Source organism: Chionomys nivalis, chromosome 7 (assembly GCF_950005125.1).
Source record: "Chionomys nivalis chromosome 7, mChiNiv1.1, whole genome shotgun sequence".
Classification (NCBI taxonomy): Eukaryota; Metazoa; Chordata; class Mammalia; order Rodentia; family Cricetidae; genus Chionomys; species Chionomys nivalis.
In genome coordinates, this window is record NC_080092.1 from 42,563,533 (window position 1) to 42,586,193 (window position 22,661).

At 43.2% G+C, this 22,661-nt stretch overlaps 1 protein-coding gene across 1 annotated transcript in view; it reads right to left on the reverse strand.

Annotated features, from left to right (window-relative positions):
* Top3a (DNA topoisomerase III alpha) overlaps positions 1-22,661 on the reverse strand; it is a 39,945-nt gene that overhangs the window by 14,431 nt on the left and 2,853 nt on the right. Inside the window, exons 2-10 of the mRNA XM_057776727.1 lie at positions 12,787-12,846; positions 10,692-10,765; positions 9,920-9,995; positions 7,586-7,694; positions 5,677-5,820; positions 5,389-5,559; positions 5,025-5,125; positions 2,740-2,814; positions 1,174-1,256 (exon numbers count right to left, since the gene is read on the reverse strand). Coding sequence (XP_057632710.1) covers positions 1,174-1,256; positions 2,740-2,814; positions 5,025-5,125; positions 5,389-5,559; positions 5,677-5,820; positions 7,586-7,694; positions 9,920-9,995; positions 10,692-10,765; positions 12,787-12,846 — 893 coding nt within the window. The remainder of the gene's footprint in view (positions 1-1,173; positions 1,257-2,739; positions 2,815-5,024; positions 5,126-5,388; positions 5,560-5,676; positions 5,821-7,585; positions 7,695-9,919; positions 9,996-10,691; positions 10,766-12,786; positions 12,847-22,661) is intronic.

Here is a 22,661-nt window from a genome sequence, read left to right on the forward strand (position 1 = left end):
TATAACTTTTTAAAAATTAACTTTATTAGTTTACTTATGTGTTTTATTTATATATACACCTATGCACCATCACTGTGCCTGGGCTTCCAGAGGCCAGCATTGGATCCCTGGACTTGGAGTAAGAGATGGTTGGAAGCTACCATGTGGGAGCTGGGAATTGAACCTAGGCCCTCTGTAAGAGCAGCAAGTGCTCTTAACCACTAAGGCATCTCTCCAGCTCCTGAATAGCTTTTCTTTTTTAAAAGTTTTTTTTTAAGGTTTATTTATTTTATGTTTTGTCTGCCAGTATGTATATGTAACAGATGCATGTCTGGGGCCCTTGGAGGTCAGATGAGGGAGTCAGATCCTCTAGAACTGGAGTTACAGATAGTTTGAGCCACCAAGTGGGTGCTGGGAATTGAACCTGAGTTTTCTGTAAGAGCAGTCAGTGTTCTTAACCACCAAGCCACCTCTCCAGCCCTCTATTGCTTTTCTTATAGCATATAAAGAATAGCTGCTCAGGTGCTGGAAAGATGTCTCCAGGCACTTCTTCCAGAAGACCTGGGTTCAATTCCCAGCACCCACAAGGAAGCTCACATCTGTCTGTAATTCCAATTCCAGGGAATCCAACTCCTATTTCTGGCCTCTTCTGGCACCAAGCACACATGGTGCACAGACAAAATATCCTTATGCATAAAATGAAAACAAACAAACAAACAACAACAAAAGAGCAGTACAAGCCAACAGAACTGCTAACGTGGCTCAGTGGTAGTGTCTAGCATTCTAGCATGCATGAGGGATGACCCAGACTTAGTCCTTAGTGCTAAAAAAGGAAAGAAATCCAAATGTTTTATTTCCATAAACATCTTTAAAATATACAATGTGTTTTATCCTTACAGCACTCAATTTGGACAACCCACCCCTCATTTCTCAAGCAGTGGTAAGTGGACAGTAAGGGCACTTAACTGCTAGGGCACTCACTGATCTCAGAGATAGGAGGATTCTAACAGGATCCTAAAGGTGCTGCCTGCTGGCTGACACTTTCCAGGACTCAGGACAATTGCTGAGGGGTCAACAGTGGGATTGGGCGTAATGATAGTATGCTTACCTACTGTGTGCAAGCCCTGGGTTAAATCCCGAGCATGAAGGCAGGGGCGGGGCTGGTTTCAGATTGCTCTGTGAGCTTATACCTACCCTTGTGTGTAGAGTTTTTCTGCAATCCTCATGGTTTCTTTAGCATTTATTCTCAATTTCCGAGAAGCCAGCTTCTCCAGCTCCTGTCAACAGAGACAGGATGAAGTTTGTGAGTCAGAGCACAACACAAGCACCTAATTCATCTTCGGGCACGTCTGACCCTGTCACTTCAGCTACAACCATCATGCCAAGAGGGGAAGACTGTCCAAGGGAAGATTTCTGGATTCAGTCGGCCAGGCAGATCACAACTAGTTGGGGTTTTGTTTGTTTAAAATGTACTTTTAACAAGAACAACAACAAAACCAACCAACTAAACACCAAAGAAGAAAACCCAAATAAGAGCATGGTGATTCTTGGGAAGCAGAGATGGGCAGATCTGTGTGAAATCTAAGTTAGCCTAGTCTATGTGAGTTCCAGACCAACCAGGGCTACATAGTAAAATTTGTTTAAAATAACTACAAAACATAAATAAAAATATTTTTCTTTTTGGCTTGAAACAGTAAACCATAAAGTCCAGGCTGTCCTTGAACTTGTGAGTCTCCTGCCTCTACCTCATAACGCTACAATCACTGATCACTGGTATCCATCATATCTTCCTAAGGAAGCTATCGAGTGATTCTTCAAGATAATGTGCAGCTGACACTTGCCCAAGGAGTTGGCAAGTTTATAGCACCATGCCCAGATAGTGTGTATGTGTGGATTTTTTTTTCTTCCTTCCTTCCTCTTTTTTGGAGACAGGGTTTCTCTGTTTAGCCCAGGCTGTCCTGAAACTCACTCTGTAGACCAGGCTGGCTTAGAACTCACAGAAATCTGCCTGCCTCTGCCTCTCAAGTGCTAGGATTAAAGGCATAGGCCTAGCCCCAATTGGGATTTTTCTTTTTTTAATACAAGAGCTTGGTATGTAGTGCAGGCTAGCCTTAGCTATCATCAGCTTCCTTGATAGCTAGGATCACAGACAAGTGCTACCACTTCTAGCAGAAATCTGTACTTTTATTAAGTAGTCTGACAAGAGAATTAAGCTGATGAAGGCAATATAAGAGCCACACTTAAGAGACCATGACTCAAGTCTCAAAAATTCCCCCTAGACACTGAAAACATCCTCTGAGGCTTTCTAATACTGCAAGCTCTTCTTTTCTATTGACAGTCCGACAAAGGCTGGGCATGGTGGTACAGGATTTGAGCCTCATACTCAGGAGACAGAGGAAGGCAGAGCTCTCAGTTTGAGGCCAGCCTGGTCTACAGAGCTCCAGGACAGTTAGGACCCCGTTAGAGATCCCATCTCAAAAAATCAAAACAAATAAAAACTTTAAAAAGGACCAAAAAGACATCAAAATTATTTGACTATATAAATATTCATATATAAACATGAATGGCTTGCATTTCTCTTTTGGTTTTAAAACCTTATAATTGTATTAAGAGGCTAAGCTAACTCAGGTCTTCTGCGTGCTTTTCTGTATGGTCTTGAGATTTGAATGACATTCTTTCCTTCCACTGGACCACAGTCATGCAGAACGATAGCCCCAACAACAGGAAGTAACTGTTCCTTAGTATCTGGAACATACATACCACAGTGTCCAAAGCTTGAGGCCTCCACTTGCTTTTTGGCTTAGACCTGACCTCTACCACGGTTGCCATGGGATCCTAGAAAATCAAGCACACAAAGCCCACATTAGCCTGGAGTATACCACCTCAAGTCCCCATGATGCAGCCTTTATCAAGGAGCATCCCACATAACATCACGCATTGAAACTGTGGGATGTTATCACTCCTTCCTACTCAAGCCAAGACTTGGAAAGACATTTTCACAAGTTGTTAAGTGGTCTAGATCTCATGAAATTCTCAAGTCTTTGATCTGAGACTTGACTTACATGCTCCCTGTTATTTTTTTTTTCTTTTTCTTTTTTTTTACTTTTTAAATTAAGGATAATGGGGCTGCAGTGTAAGTCAGGGCACTTGCCTAGCATTCATGAGGCCTGGAGTTCCAACCTTAGCATTAAATACCTTCATACTCGAGATATAAACAGTAGAAGTTATACAATAAAAACTGCAAAACTTTCAAAGACACTGTAAATGGACATGAATTTAAATGGTTCACTAAGGAGGAGTTTGTATATCACAATTCAAATTTTTCTTTACAAGAGAGTGGAGACCAGCTGCTCTTTCCAAGAAGCTCAAAATCTGTCACTTGTTCCTGAGTAGCCATTACAGCCTAACAGAAGTACAATAGGTGTTTATGATATGTCTGTGTGTATTGAGGTAACCTGTGCCATAACCTGTGTGCCAAAGCATATGTGACGGTCAGAGGACAACTTGCAGGAGGTGGTTTCTTCCTTCCACTATGTGGGTCCTAGGGATAGAACTCAGTTGCTCAAATGTTACTCTCTTATCATCTGGAATAAACAGTCCCCACGCCACCCCCAGGCCACCTTCTATTACTTTCTCTTGTATTTTTGTCCTGGCATTATCGTTTTCCAAAATTACCTATTTCATTTGTGACCTTTACTTCCTTGTGTGACCAAAGGAAGGAGGTTAGAGCAAATGCTTAAATTCCTTCCCAGATCCTGAGGTCCAGCTCTAAATGGGCTTAGATGACTCATCCTAATCTCGATTCAAAGTATATATTTCAGAGGGGGATTTCAGTGAGCTACTTCTAAAATTTTTGTCTTGATCTAAAAATTCTACTTAAAAAATTTTGAAACTTGGTTTCATGTAGCCCAGGTTAAACTCAAACTCACCAGGGGCTGAGCTGATCCTCCTGCTTCTGCCATCCAAGGGCATACACCGTTATACCCAGCTCTCCTTGCTGTCAGATCAGGACCTACTGCTGCCTCACAAACTTAGGGCAAAGATCTTCCAAGTTCCTGCTGTGACTGTTAGCACACAGGCCTCAGGCTGGGTGTCTATAGGGAAGAAATCCCAGACTCCCCAGGGACCACCTGTGAATTACGACCCCACTTGTGTTACAGACCAGAAAAAACAAAACAAAAAAACAGAACAAAATTTCTGATTCTGTAAGAAATCAGAAATTCCCCTTTGTCTCCAGAATTGAAGGCGTTCCTTTAAGACTCTGTCATGCTACCATGGTATGTTCTTAAATCTCTTCTAATGGTCTCCTGTTTTAAGAGCATCATTATGGCTGGCCATGGTCATAGCCTATAACTTTAATAAAGTTCATTTTAAGGTAATTTCATGTCAGCATCCATCTATGAAGTACCATCAGTTTCTTTATTATTTTTGTTTTGTATTTCGAGACAGGGTTTCTCTGTGTAGCTTTGGAGCCTGTCCTAGAACACACTCTGTAGACCAGGCTGACCTCAAACTCAGAGATCTGCCTGCCTCTGCCTCCTGAGTGCTGGGATTAAAGGAATGCGCCACCATCCTTTAATGCCTGGTACATCATCAATTTCTAACACTTGCACAACCCAGGGTCTCACTACACAGACAATGCTGGCCCTGAACCTGCCTCAGCCTCCTAAAGGCTAGCATTACAAGCATGTCCCATCATGACTGGCCACTTCACACACTTTTAGTGCTGGTTTTCTAATCATGCTGGTTTCCAAAAAAGTGATGTGTGTATGTGTATACATGTAAACACACACACACACACACACACGCACGCTCACATGTAGAACACACAGCAGCCTTCAGGAGTTGGTTTTTTCCTTCCACCATCTGATTCCCAAGGATTTATTCGGGTTTTCAGGACTGGCACAGGCACCATCCTGCAGGCTCTGGGGGTATAAACTCTAAGCCAACAAGCAAGCCTAGTTCCGTGGGAACTAGAGCAGGCAAGAGTTGCTGAGAGCGCATACAATGCTTCTGGAGCCCTAAGATCTCAAAGAACTCCTTACCTCCATACACAACTGATAAAGGACAAGACAAGCTGTGTGGTTAAAGAGACGGTATCTTTTCCAGTTGAACTCTACAGTCCCATCTTTGTGGTCATGAGTTACTGTATCAGAGAGAGACAAACAGAGCTTCCTCAGAGGAGCCACCATATGACAGACAGAAAATGATACATTACAGTGAAAAATCAAAGCTTTTGATACAGGGAGGGGCCCTGGACACATAAGACCCTTTCAGTAGAGTCTGGATGATGACGGGGCAGGGTGAAGGGCAGTAAGGCTGAATGATAACCATACTTTCACTAAGCTCTACAGCCCCCTGTCTTCCCGGAGCCTGCAGATCCCAGAGCAAAGAACCTTGGGGCTTTACCTTTAATTCTGTGGAAGACTTCTGGCACAAAAGCCTGAATGGCTTTGAACCTTTCCACCACAAACCCCAGTGTTGGGAACTGGCAACTGCCATAGCTGATGAGCTGCTCTGCCAGAACCTCAGGGAAAATCCGCTGGAGCCGCAGGGTCTGGAACCTTGTGAAGGCAGCTCCTGCAAGAGGAGGCCGGAGGAGGGGAACCAGATAGCAACGGACCATAAAGTTATTGTTGGCCCCATGAGCCAACACAAGGACCCACTTAGGCAGCGGCAGTCCCTCCGGCTCCTCACCAATCCGCAGATCCAGCTCCTGCCTCACATCCACTGCATCGCTTACTCTCTGGTCAGGCTCAGTCAGGTTTTCACAGGCTGCCCTGACGGCACGTGGTGTGATCTCAGAGAAACGGGCCCGTAAGACCTGTAGATTGGGCTTTACTGAGAGGAGAAGGAAGCACAGATCCAAACTCAATCAGAAGCGCATCAGCACAAAAGCAGGTGCTCTTTTTTTTTATTCTTTTTTAATTAAAATTTCCAACTGCTCCCCGTTTTCCATTCCCCTCCCCCTCCTCCCACACATTGCCCCCTCCCCCCACTCCCCTCCCCCATCCCCACTCCTCTTCCCCTCCCCCCAGTCCATTCCCCCTCCCTCTCGATACTGAAGAGCAGTCCAAATTCCCTGCCCTACAGGAAGACCAAGGTCCTCCCACTTCCATCCAGGCCCAGGAAGGTGAGCATCCAAACAGGCTAAGCTCCCACAAAGCCAGTTCATGTATTAGGATCGAAACCTAGTGCCATTGTCCTTGGCTTCTCATCAGCCTTCATTGTCCGCCATGTTCAGAGAGTCCAGTTTCAACCCATGCTTATTCAGTCCCAGTCCAGCTGGCCTTGAAGAGCTCCCAATAGATCAGTTCCACTGTCACAGTGGGTGGGCGCACGCCTCGTGGTCCTGATTTCCTTGCTCATGTTCTCCCTCCTTCTGCTCCTCATTTGGACCTTAAGAGCTCAGACCGTTGCTCCAAATTGGGTTTTTTTTTTTTTTTAAATATTTCCAAGATAAGGTTACTCTGTGTAGCTCAAGCTGTGCTGGAACTCACAGAGATTCACCTGCCTCTGCTTTCTAAATGCTGGGATAAAGGCACGTGCCATCACTGCCAGGCTTTGTCATTGCTCTTAAACTATCATGACATCCAGGCAAACGAAAACAAGAAGCTGGTTTGCCTTTCACCTCTTAGTTTAAATTAATGGAAAAAAAAAAACAGCAAAGAGGGAAAGGATTTTATAATCCTTTATAACAATTTATTTATTTTACATCTCGACTACAACCACCTCTCCCTGCTCACTCTCCTCCCACCCCCTCCCCACTTCACTTCTCCACCCCCTCCATCTATCCCTCCTCCAAAATCACTCAGAAAGAGACAGGCCTTTCCTAGGCTTCAAGCTGCCATAAGACCAAGCAGCTTCCCCTGTATTCAGGCTGGGCAAGGTATTATAATCTTTAGGTCTTGTCAGAAATAACAGTGGAATCCATTTCAGCTAAGATACTTTAGGTGAACCTTTTTTTTTTTTTTTTTCCGAGACAGGGTTTCTCTGTGGTTTTGGTGCCTGTCCTGGAACTAGTTCTTGTAGACCAGGCTGGTCTCGAACTCACAGAGATCCGCCTGCCTCTGCCTCCCGAGTGCTGGGATTTAAGGCGTGTGCCACCACCGCCCGGCCTAAAATAAAACTTTAAGAGATCTTTTAACTGTTCAAGTTGTTCTTTTTCCTAAATTTAATCCAAAAGATCCAAGTAAGATTTAAATCTCAAAAGGTTCACCTAGGCCGGGCGGTGGTGGCGCAAGCCTTTAATCCCAGCACTCGGGAGGCAGAGGCAGGCGGATCTCTGTGAGTTCGAGGCCAGCCTGGTCTACAAAGGGAGTTCCAGGACAGGCTCCAAAGCTACAGAGAAACCCTGTCTCGAAAAACCAAAAAAAAAAAAAAAAGTTTTATTTTAGGAGGCCAATCAATGGTGATGCACGCTTCTAGGCCAGCCTGGCCTATAAAGTGAGTTTCAGGACTGTGACCCAGAGAATCCCTGTCTAGGGGGAAAAGAAAATTGTAATGATGTGCATGTATATGTGCGTGGTTCTGTGTATGAGTCAGGAGGAACTTGACCACGCCCACTTAACGCCCCCCAAGCAGAGACACTCAGCAGGAGACTCACCAGCCTTGCAGACGTGGATAATCTCAAACCCGATGTTTTCACCTTCTCTGTCACAGTCAGTCCAGATCACCAGTGCCTGACAATGCTGTGCCTCTCGCTCCAGAGTCTTCTAAAATTACAAGGGAGAGTGCAGTGAGCAGGGAAATTACTTGGCTCCTTTATGCTACAGAATCTGATTTAGGAGGCTGCAGAGATGGCTCAGTAGCTGTTCTTTGGAGGGCTACATGGCAGTTCACAACCATCTGTTCCACGGGATCTGACACCCTCTTCTGGCCTATGGGGGCACCAGACATGTATGTGGTACACTGACATGCATGGAGGCAAAATACCTATACACATTAAAAAAATTAAGTTAAATTTAAAAGAAAGAAAGAAATCTAACCTCGCTAGGCAACATAGCTCATGTCTATAACCCCAGCACTGGGGAAACTGAGGGAGATTGCTGTAAGTTCAGGTCAGCCTGGGTCACAGACTGAAACCCTGTTTCAGTAATAAAACAAAAACCCAACCAACCAACCAAACAAACAAACAAAAGCAAAACAATGTCAGAGTCCACTGAGAAATGTGACTGAGGATCAGTGCTGGCTGTGGAGTATTCAGACTTTGGGGGAGGTATGGAAGGACAGAGCAGAGAAAATTGCTCATGGTACGGTGTCTGCTACAATCCTCCAGATCTGTGTTTATAGAAACTGAGGGTTTCACACAGCTCCATCAATATGACGAAACCCAAAACTCAGCTCTAAAACACTTTTGCCATCAGTTCTGATCAAATGTCAGTCACTGAGTAAGTTCCTCCCTATTCCCCTCCCCAGACAGGGTCTCAGGTAGCTTAGACTGGCCCTGAGATTGCTATATAGTTGAGGATGATCCCCAACTCTGGCTCCTTCTGTCTCCATGTCCCCAGTGCTGGGATTGCAGCTGGTTTACGGAGAACGAAGATGAACTGAGGGCTTCATACATACTAGGGAAGCACTCTACAAAGTGTTCAATCCCAGGGCTGTTCCCGGGGGTTCATTCTAACAAACTTTCCCAGGTAAAACTAAGTGCCTTGAACTGGTCATTTACCAGTATTATTATTCTTATTATTGTGTGGGAGGACATGTGGATGCCACAGAACAACTTTGAGGAGTAAGTTCTGTCCTTTCACCTTAAAAAAATATTTAAAAATTTTTATTATTGTTAATTATGTGTATAGTGTGTGTTGGTGTGAGGGTTATGTGTATTTGAAAGCAGGTACCAGAAGGGGCCGGAGGTATTGGATTCCCCAGAGCTGGAGTTCAGGTGGCTGTGTGCTGCCTGGTGCAGAAACACTTTTCAGCACTGAGTTCACTGCTCTTTCCACCTCCACACTGGTCCCGAGCAGTGAACACAGTCACCAGGTCAGGCTGGCCTAACAATTTTCTTTTCTTTTCTTTAAGACATGGTTTCTCTGTGTTCCTTGGCTGTCCTGGAACTAGCTCTGTAGACCAGGCTGGCCTTGAACTCACAGAGATCCACCTGCCTCTGCCTCCCAAGTGCTGGAATTAAAGGTGTGAGCCACCACTGACAGTTTACCTTTTTGAGACAGGGTCTCAGTATGCAGTCCTGGTTGACATGGTACTTGCTATGTAGACCAGGCTGGTCACAAAGTGAGAGATCTACTTCATAATAATTTACCTTTTAAACAACCAATTAAAGTTTGTAATTTTTTTCAAGACAAGATCTTGCTAAGTAGTCCTCACTGGTTTTGAACTTGCAACGATCCTCCTGCCTCTCCCTTGGAAGTAAGAGATATGGGTCCATATTACTCCATCTTACTTTAAAGCTTCTAGAGTTTACCTGAGGGTGAGATGGGGGCTAGAATTAATTATTTAGTAACATTTATTCCTTGAATTTCATTTGAAAAGTTCCTTGGGTACTTACTTAGGTGGCTCATGCCTCTCATCCTAGCAATTTGAGAGGAAGAGACAGGAGTATTTATGCAAGGTGAAATCAACCTGGGCTATATGGCAAGACCATTTCTTCCAAACAAAACAAACACTTCATTTACAATATTCAATATTCATATACAATAGGTGGAAGAAACATTTTAAAGTCATGATACTGGTTGGGCATGGTGATGTACACCTTTAATCCCAGCAGAGGCAGGTGAATCTCTATGAGTTTGGGGCTAGTCTGGTCTACATACTGTATTCAAGGCCAGCCAAGGTTACATAGTAAGATTCTGTCTCAAATAAACAATCAATCAATTATGATACTGAGGTTGGTAGGAAATTCCAGTGCAGTAAAAATACAGGAATCACTCCGTTCAATGACTTCTGGTTGTTTAAGCTCTATGCCTTCCAAAGATCTTACCTTGATGTCTATAAAATTTTCTGGGCAGTACTTTTCAATTTCCGCTTCAAAGAGAACTAGGGGATTGCAGCTCTGCCTAGAATAGAAACAGAAACCAAAGGCCTTTACCTGCATGGACAGAGAGCCCCTCTCCATTAAGAATGTCTAACTACAGCAGACGCACAGGAGACCCTCCCATGGGAAATGGCCTAGAGAGCTGGGGACAGATGCTACTCAGAAGGCCGAAGCAGAAGAATCACTAGATCCCAGGACTTCAGAGCCAGGCTGAGCAACATAGCAGGCCATGGCTCAAAAAAACAAAACCAACCAAAACAAAACAACAACAACAAAAGGCTGGGCAAGGTAGCATGTGCCAAACATCCCGCACTCGGGACTATTAGTTAGTCAGAAAGACTGGAGAGAGACCACCTCTCAAAAGAGAGAAAGGAAAATTGACCAGATGATTATAAGCAAAGCTATGAGTTTGTACATAACACATTGTCCACTCTCCCAAGCAGATGGAAAGATGCAGAGAAGAAATCCAGAAGTCTTTTATGCACATCTGTAATGGAATAAAGACTGCACTGAAGAAAATTTATTTAGGGGAACACCTCAAAGTGGGTATTTATTCTAAAGGGATGATAAAAACTTATAGCGGGGCATATAGCCCTAGGTAATTTTAGTATTATAAATTAGTATTTACGAATTATTATAAATGACATGGTAACAAAAGCATGCTTCAAAATCCCTGTAAGATTTGTCACGGCTTACTTCCCATACTAATTGTACTGACCATTTCCGAAACCTCATCTGGAAATCATGAGCCAGCAAATGTCCAGAGACTGAAGTCATTATCATAGTAACATTCTGAGAAAAAACAAAAGTTAGTCTTTCTGTAGTTATACACTCTGACAAATCATTCAATGAAAGGAAAACAGACATTGAACAGAACAAATGTAACTCATTCACTCATATTCTCTCTCTCCTCTCCTCTCCCCTCCCCTTCCTCCCTCCCCCCCTCAGGGTCTCTCTATTGTCTTCACTGTCCTGGACCTCCCTATGTAGTAAAACAGGCTAGCCTCAAACTTACAGAGATCCACCTGCCTCTGTCTCCTGATTGCTGAGATGAAAGGTGCATGTCACCATACCCCACTACCGTTCTTTATTTTTAAAAAATGTATTTACTTTACTTTATGTGTATTGATTATTTTGCCTGTATGTATGTGACCATGTGCCTGTCTAGTACTCTTGGAGGTTAGAAGAGGGCATCAGGTCCCCTAGAACTAGCGTTTAGGATGGTTGTGAGCCCTGTATTGGTGCTGGGAACAGAACCTGGATTCTCAGCAAGAGCACCAAGTGCTCTTAAGTGCTGAGACATCTCTCCAGCCCCAATAATCACCATTCTAACACCAGTTCCATGATGCCTTTTGGATCATTTAAGATTTGCTCAGGAGGCCAGACATGGTGGCACATGTTTTTGATCTCAGCATTTGGGAGGTAGAGGTAGAGGAAGATATATCTCTGTGTGTTCTAGGCCACTCAGGACTACATAGTAAGACCCTATTTAAGAAAAAAGTCCACAGGGATGAGAGTTATAATAGTTATCGAGTGACTCAGTACTTGGTTTGAGGTCCTATGTTCCTTCCCCAACACAATATTTTGGAATGTGTGTAGTAGAAAGATGAGGGTTTTTGTTTTTGTTTTTTGTTTGTTTGATTTTTTGAAACAGGGTTTCTCTATAGCTTTGGAACCTGTCCTGGAGACCAGGCTGGCCTTGAACTCACAGAAATCAGCCTGCCTCTGCCTCCCGAGTGCTGGGATTAAAGGTGTGTGCACCACCACCAGCTGGACCTTTATAACTTAGGTAAAACACAAGCAATTTAGAGAGGATCTGGGTATCTTTTTCATTTTTATTTATTTTAATTAACTTGTTCATTTACTATGTGGAGATCAAGACAAGTGTCAGCAGTTGGTTTTCTCCTTCCACTAAGTGGGTTCCAGAAGTTAAATTCAGGTCATCAAGCTTGAAAGCAAGAGTCTTTACCTGCTGAGTCATCTTACCTGTCCCTTTTAATTTTTGCAACAATGTCTTATTACACAGCTTTGGTGTCCTGGCTAGTTTTATGTCAATTTGGCACAAGCTAGAGTCATCTGAAAGAAGGGAACCTCAACTGATAGATGCCTTCATAAGATCCGGCTATGACCAGGCTGTGGTAGCAAACACCTTTAATTCTAGCACTTGGGAGGCAGAGGCAGGCAGATCTTTGAGTTGAGGCCAGTCTGGTTCTAGAGTGAGTTCTAGAACAGCCAGAGCTACAAAGAGAAACCCTGTCTTGAAAAACCAGAAGGGAAAAAAAATGATGAGGGAGGGCCAAGTCCATTGTGAGTGGGGACACCCCTGGACTAATGGTCCTAGGTTGTGTAAGAAAGCAGGCTGAGCAAGTCACAGCATCCCTCAGTGGCCTCTGCATCAGCTCCTGCTTCCAGGATCCCGCTCTTACTTCCTTTCACAATAAATCCACAGGGATGTGGATCCTGGAGGTGGTGGCATGCGTCTTTAATCAGATCCCTGTGAGTTTGAGGCCAGCCTGGTTTACAAAGACAGTTAGTTCCTCGACAGTCAAAACTGTTACACCGACAACAACAACAATAAAAACAAACCCAAACAACAACGAAAAACTGTGATGTAGAAACATAACCTGAATAAACCCTTTATCCCCTAGTTGTTTGGTTATGGCGTTTCATTACAGAAATAGTTACCCTAGCTAGGCTGCATCTTAAAAATAACCTTCCTGCCTCAGCTTCCCAAATGCTAGGATTAAACTATGGGCTAGCCACCATGCCTGTCTTATATGTCAGCTTTATGATGGAAACACTTTAGTACCTACTTGCCCATACAGATGATAGTCAAATTCATAAATCTTGTTGAATTTTGAAAGGCCTTCTTTCTGTAAAACAAAAGAAAAATATGTAAAAATTTCAAATCATATTTTAAAAAATGACTCCCCAACAAAAAGAATGAGCAATACCCAGAGGATGGGAGAAAAGGATATGAAAAAAGCAAATGCAACTTAACACTCCAGCATTCGAGAGGCTATGAATATTATAAGCTTGAAGCCTGCCTGGGCTACAGAGAACAAGATCAAACAAACAATTTCCTAAGATACAATTTCCTAAATATAAAGACTAAGCAGGATGGGCTGTAGCTCAATAAAACACAGTTTGCCTAGCGTGCACAAAGCCATAGGTTCGATCTCCAGTTGTGTGTGGTGGCAATGACTTCAATTCCAGCACTTGGGAAACAGAGGTAGGTGGATCTCTGTGAGTTTGAGGCCAGCTAGGCTAAATAATTAGGATCACTTATTAATATTGCTACCAAGCATTAAACCTATGGAGTTTGTATCCAGAAGGTAAATTTTGAATCCAGCTAACAGAATGCAGATGAGGAAGTAGACTTGTCCAAGGTCACATGACAAGTCAACGGGGCACTATCTTGACCACCTGTTCTTTCCTCTCTTCACAGTTTTGCTATTTCAGACATACAACCAATAAACTAATAAACTTCCAATTCATGTCAGTGACTCTTCTGAGCCTCAATTTATGTCTAAATAAAGTCGTTTTTGAGGCTCCTTCTGATTCTCAAACCCATTCTTCACCTATAGTTGGGAAGGAATAAGACCCTCTCAGTACCCACGTTCCCCTCCTCAGCCATTAGGACAGTCTTAGCAGCTCCAACCTGCTACATGTCCATGCAGAATACAACAGTGAGGCTGCCTGGAGACTGAAACACTCAGGGGCCTGAAAGGAATACAACAGAAGATTGTCTCTCAGCCTCAAAAATACAAAATTTCTGCGTGGAACACTAGGTAAATTGGCCTTTATGGCAAAATGGTTTGTATATTTCTTCTTGTTGGTGTGCTGGGAATGGCGCCAGGGCTTGAAGCATACTTGGCTATACTCTAAAACCTGTAAGGGCAAATTTTGAAAGGGAAATTATCAATATCTGATAATTACAAGTACAGTGTTGACTAACTCTAGGAAAAGGCTGGGTAACAGAGGCTTATAATCCCAGATACTTATAAAGCTTAGGTAAAAGGATTGAAAGTTTAAGGCTATCCTGGGCAACCTAGTGAGCCCTGTCTCAAGGTAAAAAGTTTAAAAATGACTGAGCATAGTTCAGTCAGTAAAATATTTGCCACACCAACCATGAGGAACTGTTTGGATCCCCAGCACTAGTGTCCTCAGCCGGGTGCTGGGTGCAGTGGCCCCTGTAATCCTGACCCTGCGGGGGGGGGGGGGAAGCAGAGACAGGAAGATTCCTAGAATTTCTGGCCAGCTAGCCTAATCAAGTGGGTGAGTTCCAGATTCAATGAGAGACATGTCAAAAAAAAAAAAAACAAAGTGGCCGGGCGGTGGTAATCCCAGCACTCGGGAGGCAGAGGCAGGCGGATCTCTGTGAGTTCGAGGCCAGCCTGGTCTTCAAGAGCTAGTTCCAGGACAGGCACCAAAGCTACAGAGAAACCCTGTCTCGAAAAAAAAAAAAAAAAAAAGTGAAGGGTAATACGTGAAAACATCAGACATTATCCTCCAGTCTCCATGAGCACACACATTTGCATATGCAAAATGTAATGGTTTGAGTGAGAATGCCCCCATAGGCACATATATTTTAAGGCATAGTCACCAGGGAGTAAAACGTTTTGAAAAGATTAGAGGGTGTGGCCTTGTCGGAGGAAGTGTGTCACTGGGGGCTTAGAGGGTTTCTGAGACCCAATCTCTTTCTGTCAGCTGCCTATAGAAAAGGATGTAAAGCTCTCGTTCCTGCATTAACATCATACATGCCTGCCTGTGCGCCATCATGCTCCCAATCATAATAATGGACTAACCCTCTGAAACTGTAAGCCGCCCCTGATTAAATGTTCTCTTTTATAAGAGTTACCTTTGTCATGGTGTCTCTTCACAGCAATAGGACAGTGACTATGACATAAATTCACACACACACACACACACAAACGCATGCACATAATGCTCAAATGCAGGCACTCGAACCCCAAACACACACACACACACACACACACACACACACAAATGCTAAGTGCGATGATACACATCTTTAAACCTAAAACTTGAGATGTGGAACTAGAAGAACCATGAATTCAAAGTTATCTTTAACTATTTAATGAGTTCAATGCCAACCTGGTTACATGAAACCTGGGCTTAAAAAAACAAAAAGGGAAACCATGTAATATAACAGCTTCTGATGTAGGAAGGTCATCTGTCTATGTGTTACTTTCATTGGTTAATAAAGAAACTGCCTTGGCCCTTTGATAGGCTAGCCCTTAGGTGGGTGGAATAGACAGAACAGAATGCTGGGAGAAAGAAAGCAGAGTCAGGCAGATGCCATGAAGCTCTGGCCTGAGACGGATGTAAGTTAGAATCTTCCCGGTAAGCCACCACCTTGTAGTGCTACACAGATTATTAGAAATGGGTTAATCAAGATGTGAGAATTAGCCAATAAGAGGCTGGAACTAATGGGCCAGGCAGTGTTTTAAATGAATACAGGCCGGGCGGTGGTGGCGCACGCCTTTAATCCCAGCACTTGGGAGGCAGAGGCAGGCGGATCTCTGCGAGTTCGAGACCAACCTGGTCTACAAGAGCTAGTTCCAGGATAGGCTCCAAAACCACAGAGAAACCCTGTTTCGAAAAACCAAAAAAAAAAAAAAAAAAAAAAAAAGAATACAGTTTCTGTGTAATTATTTTGGGTGTAAACTAGCCAGGGAGCCGGGAGGCAGAAAGTGGCCCGCCACTCCTTCTACAAGCTTCTGACTCCTTTTTATTGTTTTTTTTTTTTAAATATAATAATTTGGTCTCATTCATTTGTGCTTTTTTTCTTTTATGTATGTGAATGAAGAAGGAAGAGGAGGGCTGGGCGGTGGTGGCACACACCTTTAATCCCAGCACTTGGGAGACAGAAGTAGGTAAATCTCTGAGTTCGAGGCCAGCCTGGTCTACAGAGTGAGTTCAAGGACAGTTAGAGATACACAGAGAAACCCACTCCAAAAGCCAAAAACCAAAGAAGAAGAAGAAGAGGAGGAGGAGGAGGAGGAGGAGGAGGAGGAGGAGGAGGAGGAAGAAGAAGAAGAAGAAGGAAGAAGAAGAAGAAGAAGAAGAAGAAGAAGAAGAAGAAGAAGAAGAAGAAGAAGAAGAAGAAGAAGAAGAAGAAGAAGAAGAAGAAGAAGAAATAGTAGTAGTCAGGAGGGCTGGAGAGATGGCTCAATTCCCAGCACCTACACAGCGGTTCACACTGTCTGTAACTTCAGAAACAGGGGATTTGGTGCCCTCTTCTGACCTCCACAGGCACTAGGCACACACATGGTACACTTACATGCAGGCAGAACACCCACCTACACACATCAAAAATTTAAATTAAAACCAAAAAGATGAAAAGCAAAGCCAGGCATGGTGATGACTTTAACCCCATTATTCAGGAGGCAGAGGCAGATGGATCTCTGTGGGGTTGAAGTCAGTCTAGTCATTCAGCCAGAGCTACACAGATAAACCCGCCCTGTCTCAAAAAGAAAAGAAAAGAAAAGAAAAGATCAGTAACACCACTAGTATACCCATTCTTGGTCCTGCTCTTCAACACTATCCTAGAAGTTCCAGCGAGAACACTGGCAAGAAAAAGAAAAAGAGGACAACAAGATTAGAAAAGAAAAATTTACAGACACCATGACTGTTTCGCTATATAGCCCTAGCTAGCCTGGAACTCACAGAGATCCCCTTCCCTCTGCTTCTGAGTGCTAGCATTAAAGACATGCACCACTATGCCCAGCTTAACATGATCCTCTCCGTGAAGGCCTGGCCATCCTAGAACTTGCTCTGCAGACCAGACTGGCCACTAACTCACAGAGTTCCACCTGTCTCTGCCTCCTGAGTGCTGGGTTTAAAGGTGTGTGCCATCACCACCCAGCAACATGATCTTTTTCTTATTTATTTGTTTATTATGTATACAATGTTCTGCCTGCATGTATGCCTGCATGCCAGAAGAGGGTACCAGATCTCATTATAGATGGTTGTGAGGGACCATGTGTTGCTTGCTGAAAATTGAACTCAGGACCTCTGGAAGAATGGCCAGTGCTCTTAACCTCTGAGCCATCTCTCCAGCCCACAATATAATCTTTTTCAAGATTTCAGGGGCTGTCCTCAAACTCATAGATATCTGTTTGTCTCTGCCTCTGAGTACTGGGATTAAAGGCATGAACCACCACATCTGGCTCAACATGATCTTTTTTTTTTTTTTTTGAGACAGGGTTTCTCTGTGGTTTTGGAGCCTGTCCTGGAACTAGCTCTTGTAGACCAGGCTGGTCTCGAACTCACAGAGATCCGCCTGCCTCTGCCTCCCGAGTGCTGGGATTAAAGGCGTGCGCCACCACCGCCCGGCAACATGATCTTTTATAAGTGAAAACTCCAAAGGAAATAACAAAAAACCTGAACAGTGGTAATAAACAAACCCAGCAAAGATGCAGGATACATGTTCAACACAAAAACCATGACTGTGAACTGGCCATGGTACATATTCTCAGCATTCAGAAGACTGAGGCAGGAAGATTGCCACAATTCAAATTCACAGCCAGGCCCAACCCCCTACCCCGCATCAAACTACAGGACCTCACCTATTTTTAGGCTACATATCTCAGGTCACCTCAGTGGAAGGTAGAGACAGGTGGATCTCTGAGAGTTTGAAGTCAGCCTAGTCTATAAAGTGAGTTTCAGGACAGCCAGGGCTGTTATACAGAGAAATATTGCCTCAAAACACAAAACAAAAACAAACAAATAAAAAAAGAGAGAGTAGGGTGGCTGACTGTTGTCCATGCATGCATTTTGGATGCCCCCACTGCCTTGTGGTAAGGCCAATACATTTCCTATATCAGACTAAGGAGGTATACCAGACTTCCATAATGGGCTCTTGGTTTTGGAACACTGTTTTATCTAATGTACTGTTGGGGATTGTGGACCCCCAGACCCTGAATTTCCTGTAAACAACTTGTTTTCCTGTGTTTGCAGCTGCTTTGAGCATGAGACAAGGGAGTGGTTTCTGGTGGGCTTGCAGCTCACTCCCCCCCCACCCAGAGCTAGGGTGTGGCCATTAGTCAGGGAAAGCACTATATAAGCTGCCCTGGAACACAATAAAGTTGGCATTCTTGGGAAATTCAAGGATGACTTGTATCTCTGTCTATGTGTGTTTCAATCTCCAGCCCCTAAATCATACGCTAGGTGTAGAGTGCAGAACAGGCTTAGTGTGTTACAATGTACCAACTGGGTTCTAAAGGAAATTTAAAACAGTTTCCCCTGCACCTCCAAAAGGTTGTGCCACAATAGGCAGCTTTCCCTGCCCCCTGGTTGCTTCTTCATAATATTAACTTGGCAAAATAAAGGTTGCAGGGTATTAAAGTCAGGGAGAATATGTTGGTGGAATGGCTAGTTGGACATAGGCTTCCCTTCCGCATGGCCGCTAGGAAGGGTGGATAGGATTCAGGGAACCCAGGTATCACTGTTGAGTGTGGCCTTTTTGCTTTCCTTGTGGTTGCTCATGGAAGGGGAAGAGAAAGAGGAAAGACACAGGGAAATCTGCAGAGGATGTTCTGGAGAAGAAGACAAAGGAGATATGGAGGATGTTTCAGTGTATCTTCTTTTGTAGAGGGCAATGAGACACTCCTAAACTGTAGTAGTTTAATCTAGACCTTCAAAGGAAGAAAGGCCTGGTACTTTTCTGCACTGATCTTGACCTAAATTTTGACTGGAGGATAATAAAAATGACTTCTAGAGAAAAGTATCTATCCTAGTATTTCCTTATCCTACAAAAACAGCTTTGTAGAAGGAAGGACACTTAGTTTCTTAGATGGCCGGTTCAAAGATACAACCTTTCAAGGTCTGCAAAGGGTATCTGAAAGCCAACACAGATAAAGGCTTCTGTCAGCTTGATCCACCTTGACCAGGAGTGCTGGCTGCCACATGTCCATGACCTTACAAAATCTAAAAGTTCCTTTCTATTGCTGTGATAGACTGCCACGACCAAGACAACTAAGAGAAGAAAGTAAGTTTGGCTTATGGTTCCAGAGGGTTAGGGATCATAATGGTGAGGACAACATGGCAGCAGCAGGCCTGATGGCTGAGGCAGCAAGCAGAGAGCACACATCTGGAACAGCAAACACAAAGCAGAGATGGAGTGTGGCTTTTAAAACCTCAAAATCTGGGCATGGTGGTCCAAGACTTTAATCCCAGTACTTGGGAGGCAGACACAAGCCTACTCTACACAGGGAACTCCAGGACAGCATAAAGAAATCCTGTCTCAAAAAAAAAAAAAACCAAAAACACCCACAATAAAGAAAGAAAAAACCCTACAATAAAAAACCCAACCAATCCCCCAAACCGAAAAGCAAATAAACAAAACCCCAAAACTGATCCCCCAGTGACATATTTCCTCTAAACCTACCTAAATAGCACCACCAACTGGAGACCAAGTATTCAAATATCTGAGCTCAAAGGGGACATTTTCATTCAAACCACCATTTTTTTTTTCTCTTCAAGACAGGGTTTCTCTGTAGCTTTGGAGCCTGTTTAGGAACTAGCTCTTGTAGACCAGGCTGGCCTCAAACTCACAGAGATCCGCCTGCCTCTGCCTCCCGTGAGGCATGCACCACCACCTGACTCAGCCTGCTTTTAAATTTAAGACACAAAGTTTATTAAAGATTTATTTTTATGTGTATGGGTATTTTGCTTGCAAGCATGTCTGTGCATCACATGCATGCAATGTGAGGCCAAAAGAGGGCGTTAGAAGTCCTGGAACTGAAGTTACACGTGGTTGTTAGCTACCATGTGGGTACTGAGAATTAAACACAAGTCCTCCAGAAGAGCAGCCAGTGCTCTATTTTTTATCCCATAATATAAATATGCTTGTAGTAAAAATGGATAACAGGAAGCTTATCAATGGAAAGAGCGGAGAGGACCCTGCCTGTAATCCCCTACCTAACATGTTTCTCCAGGAAGAGTTTAACAGGGCTTCCTCAGCTGACTTCTGCTGAGTGCATAAACATCAGATTTGGTGATGTTTTGCTATAACTGCTGCTTCTCTATTTGCTACTTGCTGCTCATTCAAAAGCAAACCATTATAGATGTATTCTGAACTGTACAAAATACAAAAGGCTTTTGGCTGGTATGTGCTTTCTTTCTTTTCTTCTCCTCCCTCCTGACTTAGGAAAATCTGTTTATTGAGCATACTGAAAAGGGTTACAGGCTAGGAACTGTCTAGAATCCCACTGTAGGCTGGCTTGCGTTTTTTATGAGCTTTGCCTGAGTGCTTACAGAGCCTCATAGTTTAACAATATTTGTACAGGTGATCTTAATCTATTACATGCCTTATATATAGTTTGAACTTAATTGTTCTTTAATAAGACGGCACATTTTCTTAATTGTTCTTTAATAAGAGGGCTAATGTAATATGACTCATGATATTAAGAAAATAAATAAAAGGGGGAAGTAAATAGAAAAAGCAAATGTTCGGAGGATGTAAGAAAAAGACATTTTTAGCAGAAAAGGATTTCTGTATGACGTATGATAAGACTTTGCCCTGGGTTAAGATAAAAACATATTTATAGAATGAGAAAGCTTGCCTGTTGGTGGTGGCGCACATCTTTAATCCCAGCACTCAGGGAGGCATAGGTAAGTGAATCTATGTGAGTTTGAGGCCAGCCTGATCTACAGAGTTCCAGAACAGCCAGGGCTATACAGAGAAATCCTGACTTGAAAAAAACAAAACAAAACAAAAAACTGAGACAAAGCTTGGAAGCCTTAGCAAGTCAGGAAAGTCTGAGTAAGTGACAGAAAATATACAGAAGATGAAACTTAGAAATAATACACAAAATTAAAATTTCTAAAGTCAAAGTTCAATCAACCTCTACTAAAACCAATAGAGCTCTCTTAAGTTATTGTTCTTTGAAGCATTCACAAAGACTGGCTTTTAGAACAAAAATGTATGTTTAATCAGGATTTATGTAAAAGTGTTTGGTTTTTTCCCACTTTTTAATCTAAATGTTACACAAAAGTTAAATGTACCAGACTGGTGTAACTGACCTCAGTATTCAATAGTGCCTAAAGGCCTATATTAATGTCAATAGAGGGACCATTCTCAAAGTCAGCTAGGTTCCAGGAGACTATGGGACATCTCTTAAAGGGTCCTGCAGCCCTTGGTCTCCTGTCCTCTTCATCAGAGAGACCATGGGAACGTCACAGGGCCTCTAAAGAAGGGAACCAGAGAGGAAAGCACCTTCAAGGCGTCCACAGAGAAGCTACCCATCTTTACACAGATGCACCAATACAAAGAAATAAATCATAAAAACTACAATAACTAAAAATATCAGATTTAATTTTACAACAAAAAACCTATAGTAATCATGAGAGCTCAGAATATAACTCAATGGTGAAACTTGCCTCGTTGGCTGAAACCCTCCAGACTATGTGTAAAGGGCAGAGGTCAATGTCAGGCATCCTCCTCTTTGCTCTTCACCTTGATTGAGACAGGGTCTCTCACTGAACTTGGAGCTTCTCCATTTAGCCAGACTGGGTGGCTGGCAAGCTCCAAGGATCATTCTGTCTCTGCCTTCCCAGCCCTAGGGCTACAGGTGCACGTCTGTCATCACACCCAGCTTTTTATGTGGGTGCTTGTGATTGAACTCTTGTTCTCACACTTGTGTAGCATGTGCTTACTGACAATCTCCCTAGCCCATTTTATGTTTTTCCCCCTTAAATTCAAATTTGAAAGAGCATGTGTGCTACATGTACCTGGGTACCTGGAGGCTAGAGGAGAATGCTGGGTCCCCTGGAGCTGGAGTTTCAGATGGTGGTGAGCCATCTGACGTGGGTTCTGTGAAGAGAACTCAGGTCCATACAGGAACAGCCAGTGCTCTTAACCTCTGAGTCAGCTCTCAAAACTCTCATTTTGTGTTTTTTGAAAGAGTCTCACTATATAGCCCAAGTTGACCTCAAACTTGCTTTCCTGATTTGTTTTCTGAATCCTGGGATTAAGGCTTTTCCTTGCTAATTGATCTTTGACAAGGGTACCGAGTCTGTTCAAAGGACAGACTTCATCAAATGATGCTGGGACAATATAGATCTCCATATACCAAAAGAATGAGGTGGGACACATATACAGAAATATGAGCTTAAAAAGTGGGTCAAAGACAACTAAAACAGCAAGATGGTTCAGAGGGTAAGGGTGATTACTGCCAAACTTGATGATCTGAGTTCGATTCCTGAAAACCACATAGTAAAAGAGAGAACTGACTCCCACAAGAGTTCCTCTGACCACTATACACATGCTGTGGAACACGTGCACGACACAGTACATCAATGGATAAAAGTTTAAACTGTGAGGCTCTGAAGGAAAAAGATATGTACATACATTTTTCTGACAATGGATTTGACAATGACATTAAAAGTGAGCTAGGCTACAGTTCAGGATAGAACAGTTGCTATGCAAGGTTTTGAGTTTGTTGCACAGCCAAAGTTCTCCAAAAAACATAACCAAATGGCCAACAAATACATGAAAAGTAACTCAGTATCATTGGTCAATAAGTCATTATGAAAATGTAAATTGAAAACACAGTATCTTTCACACCTGTAAGGATGGTGACAAAGTAAAAACAAGAAAAGCAAGGTTTTTTTTCTTTTGTTTTGTTTTTTTGTTTTCTTGAGGCAGGGTTTCTCTGTG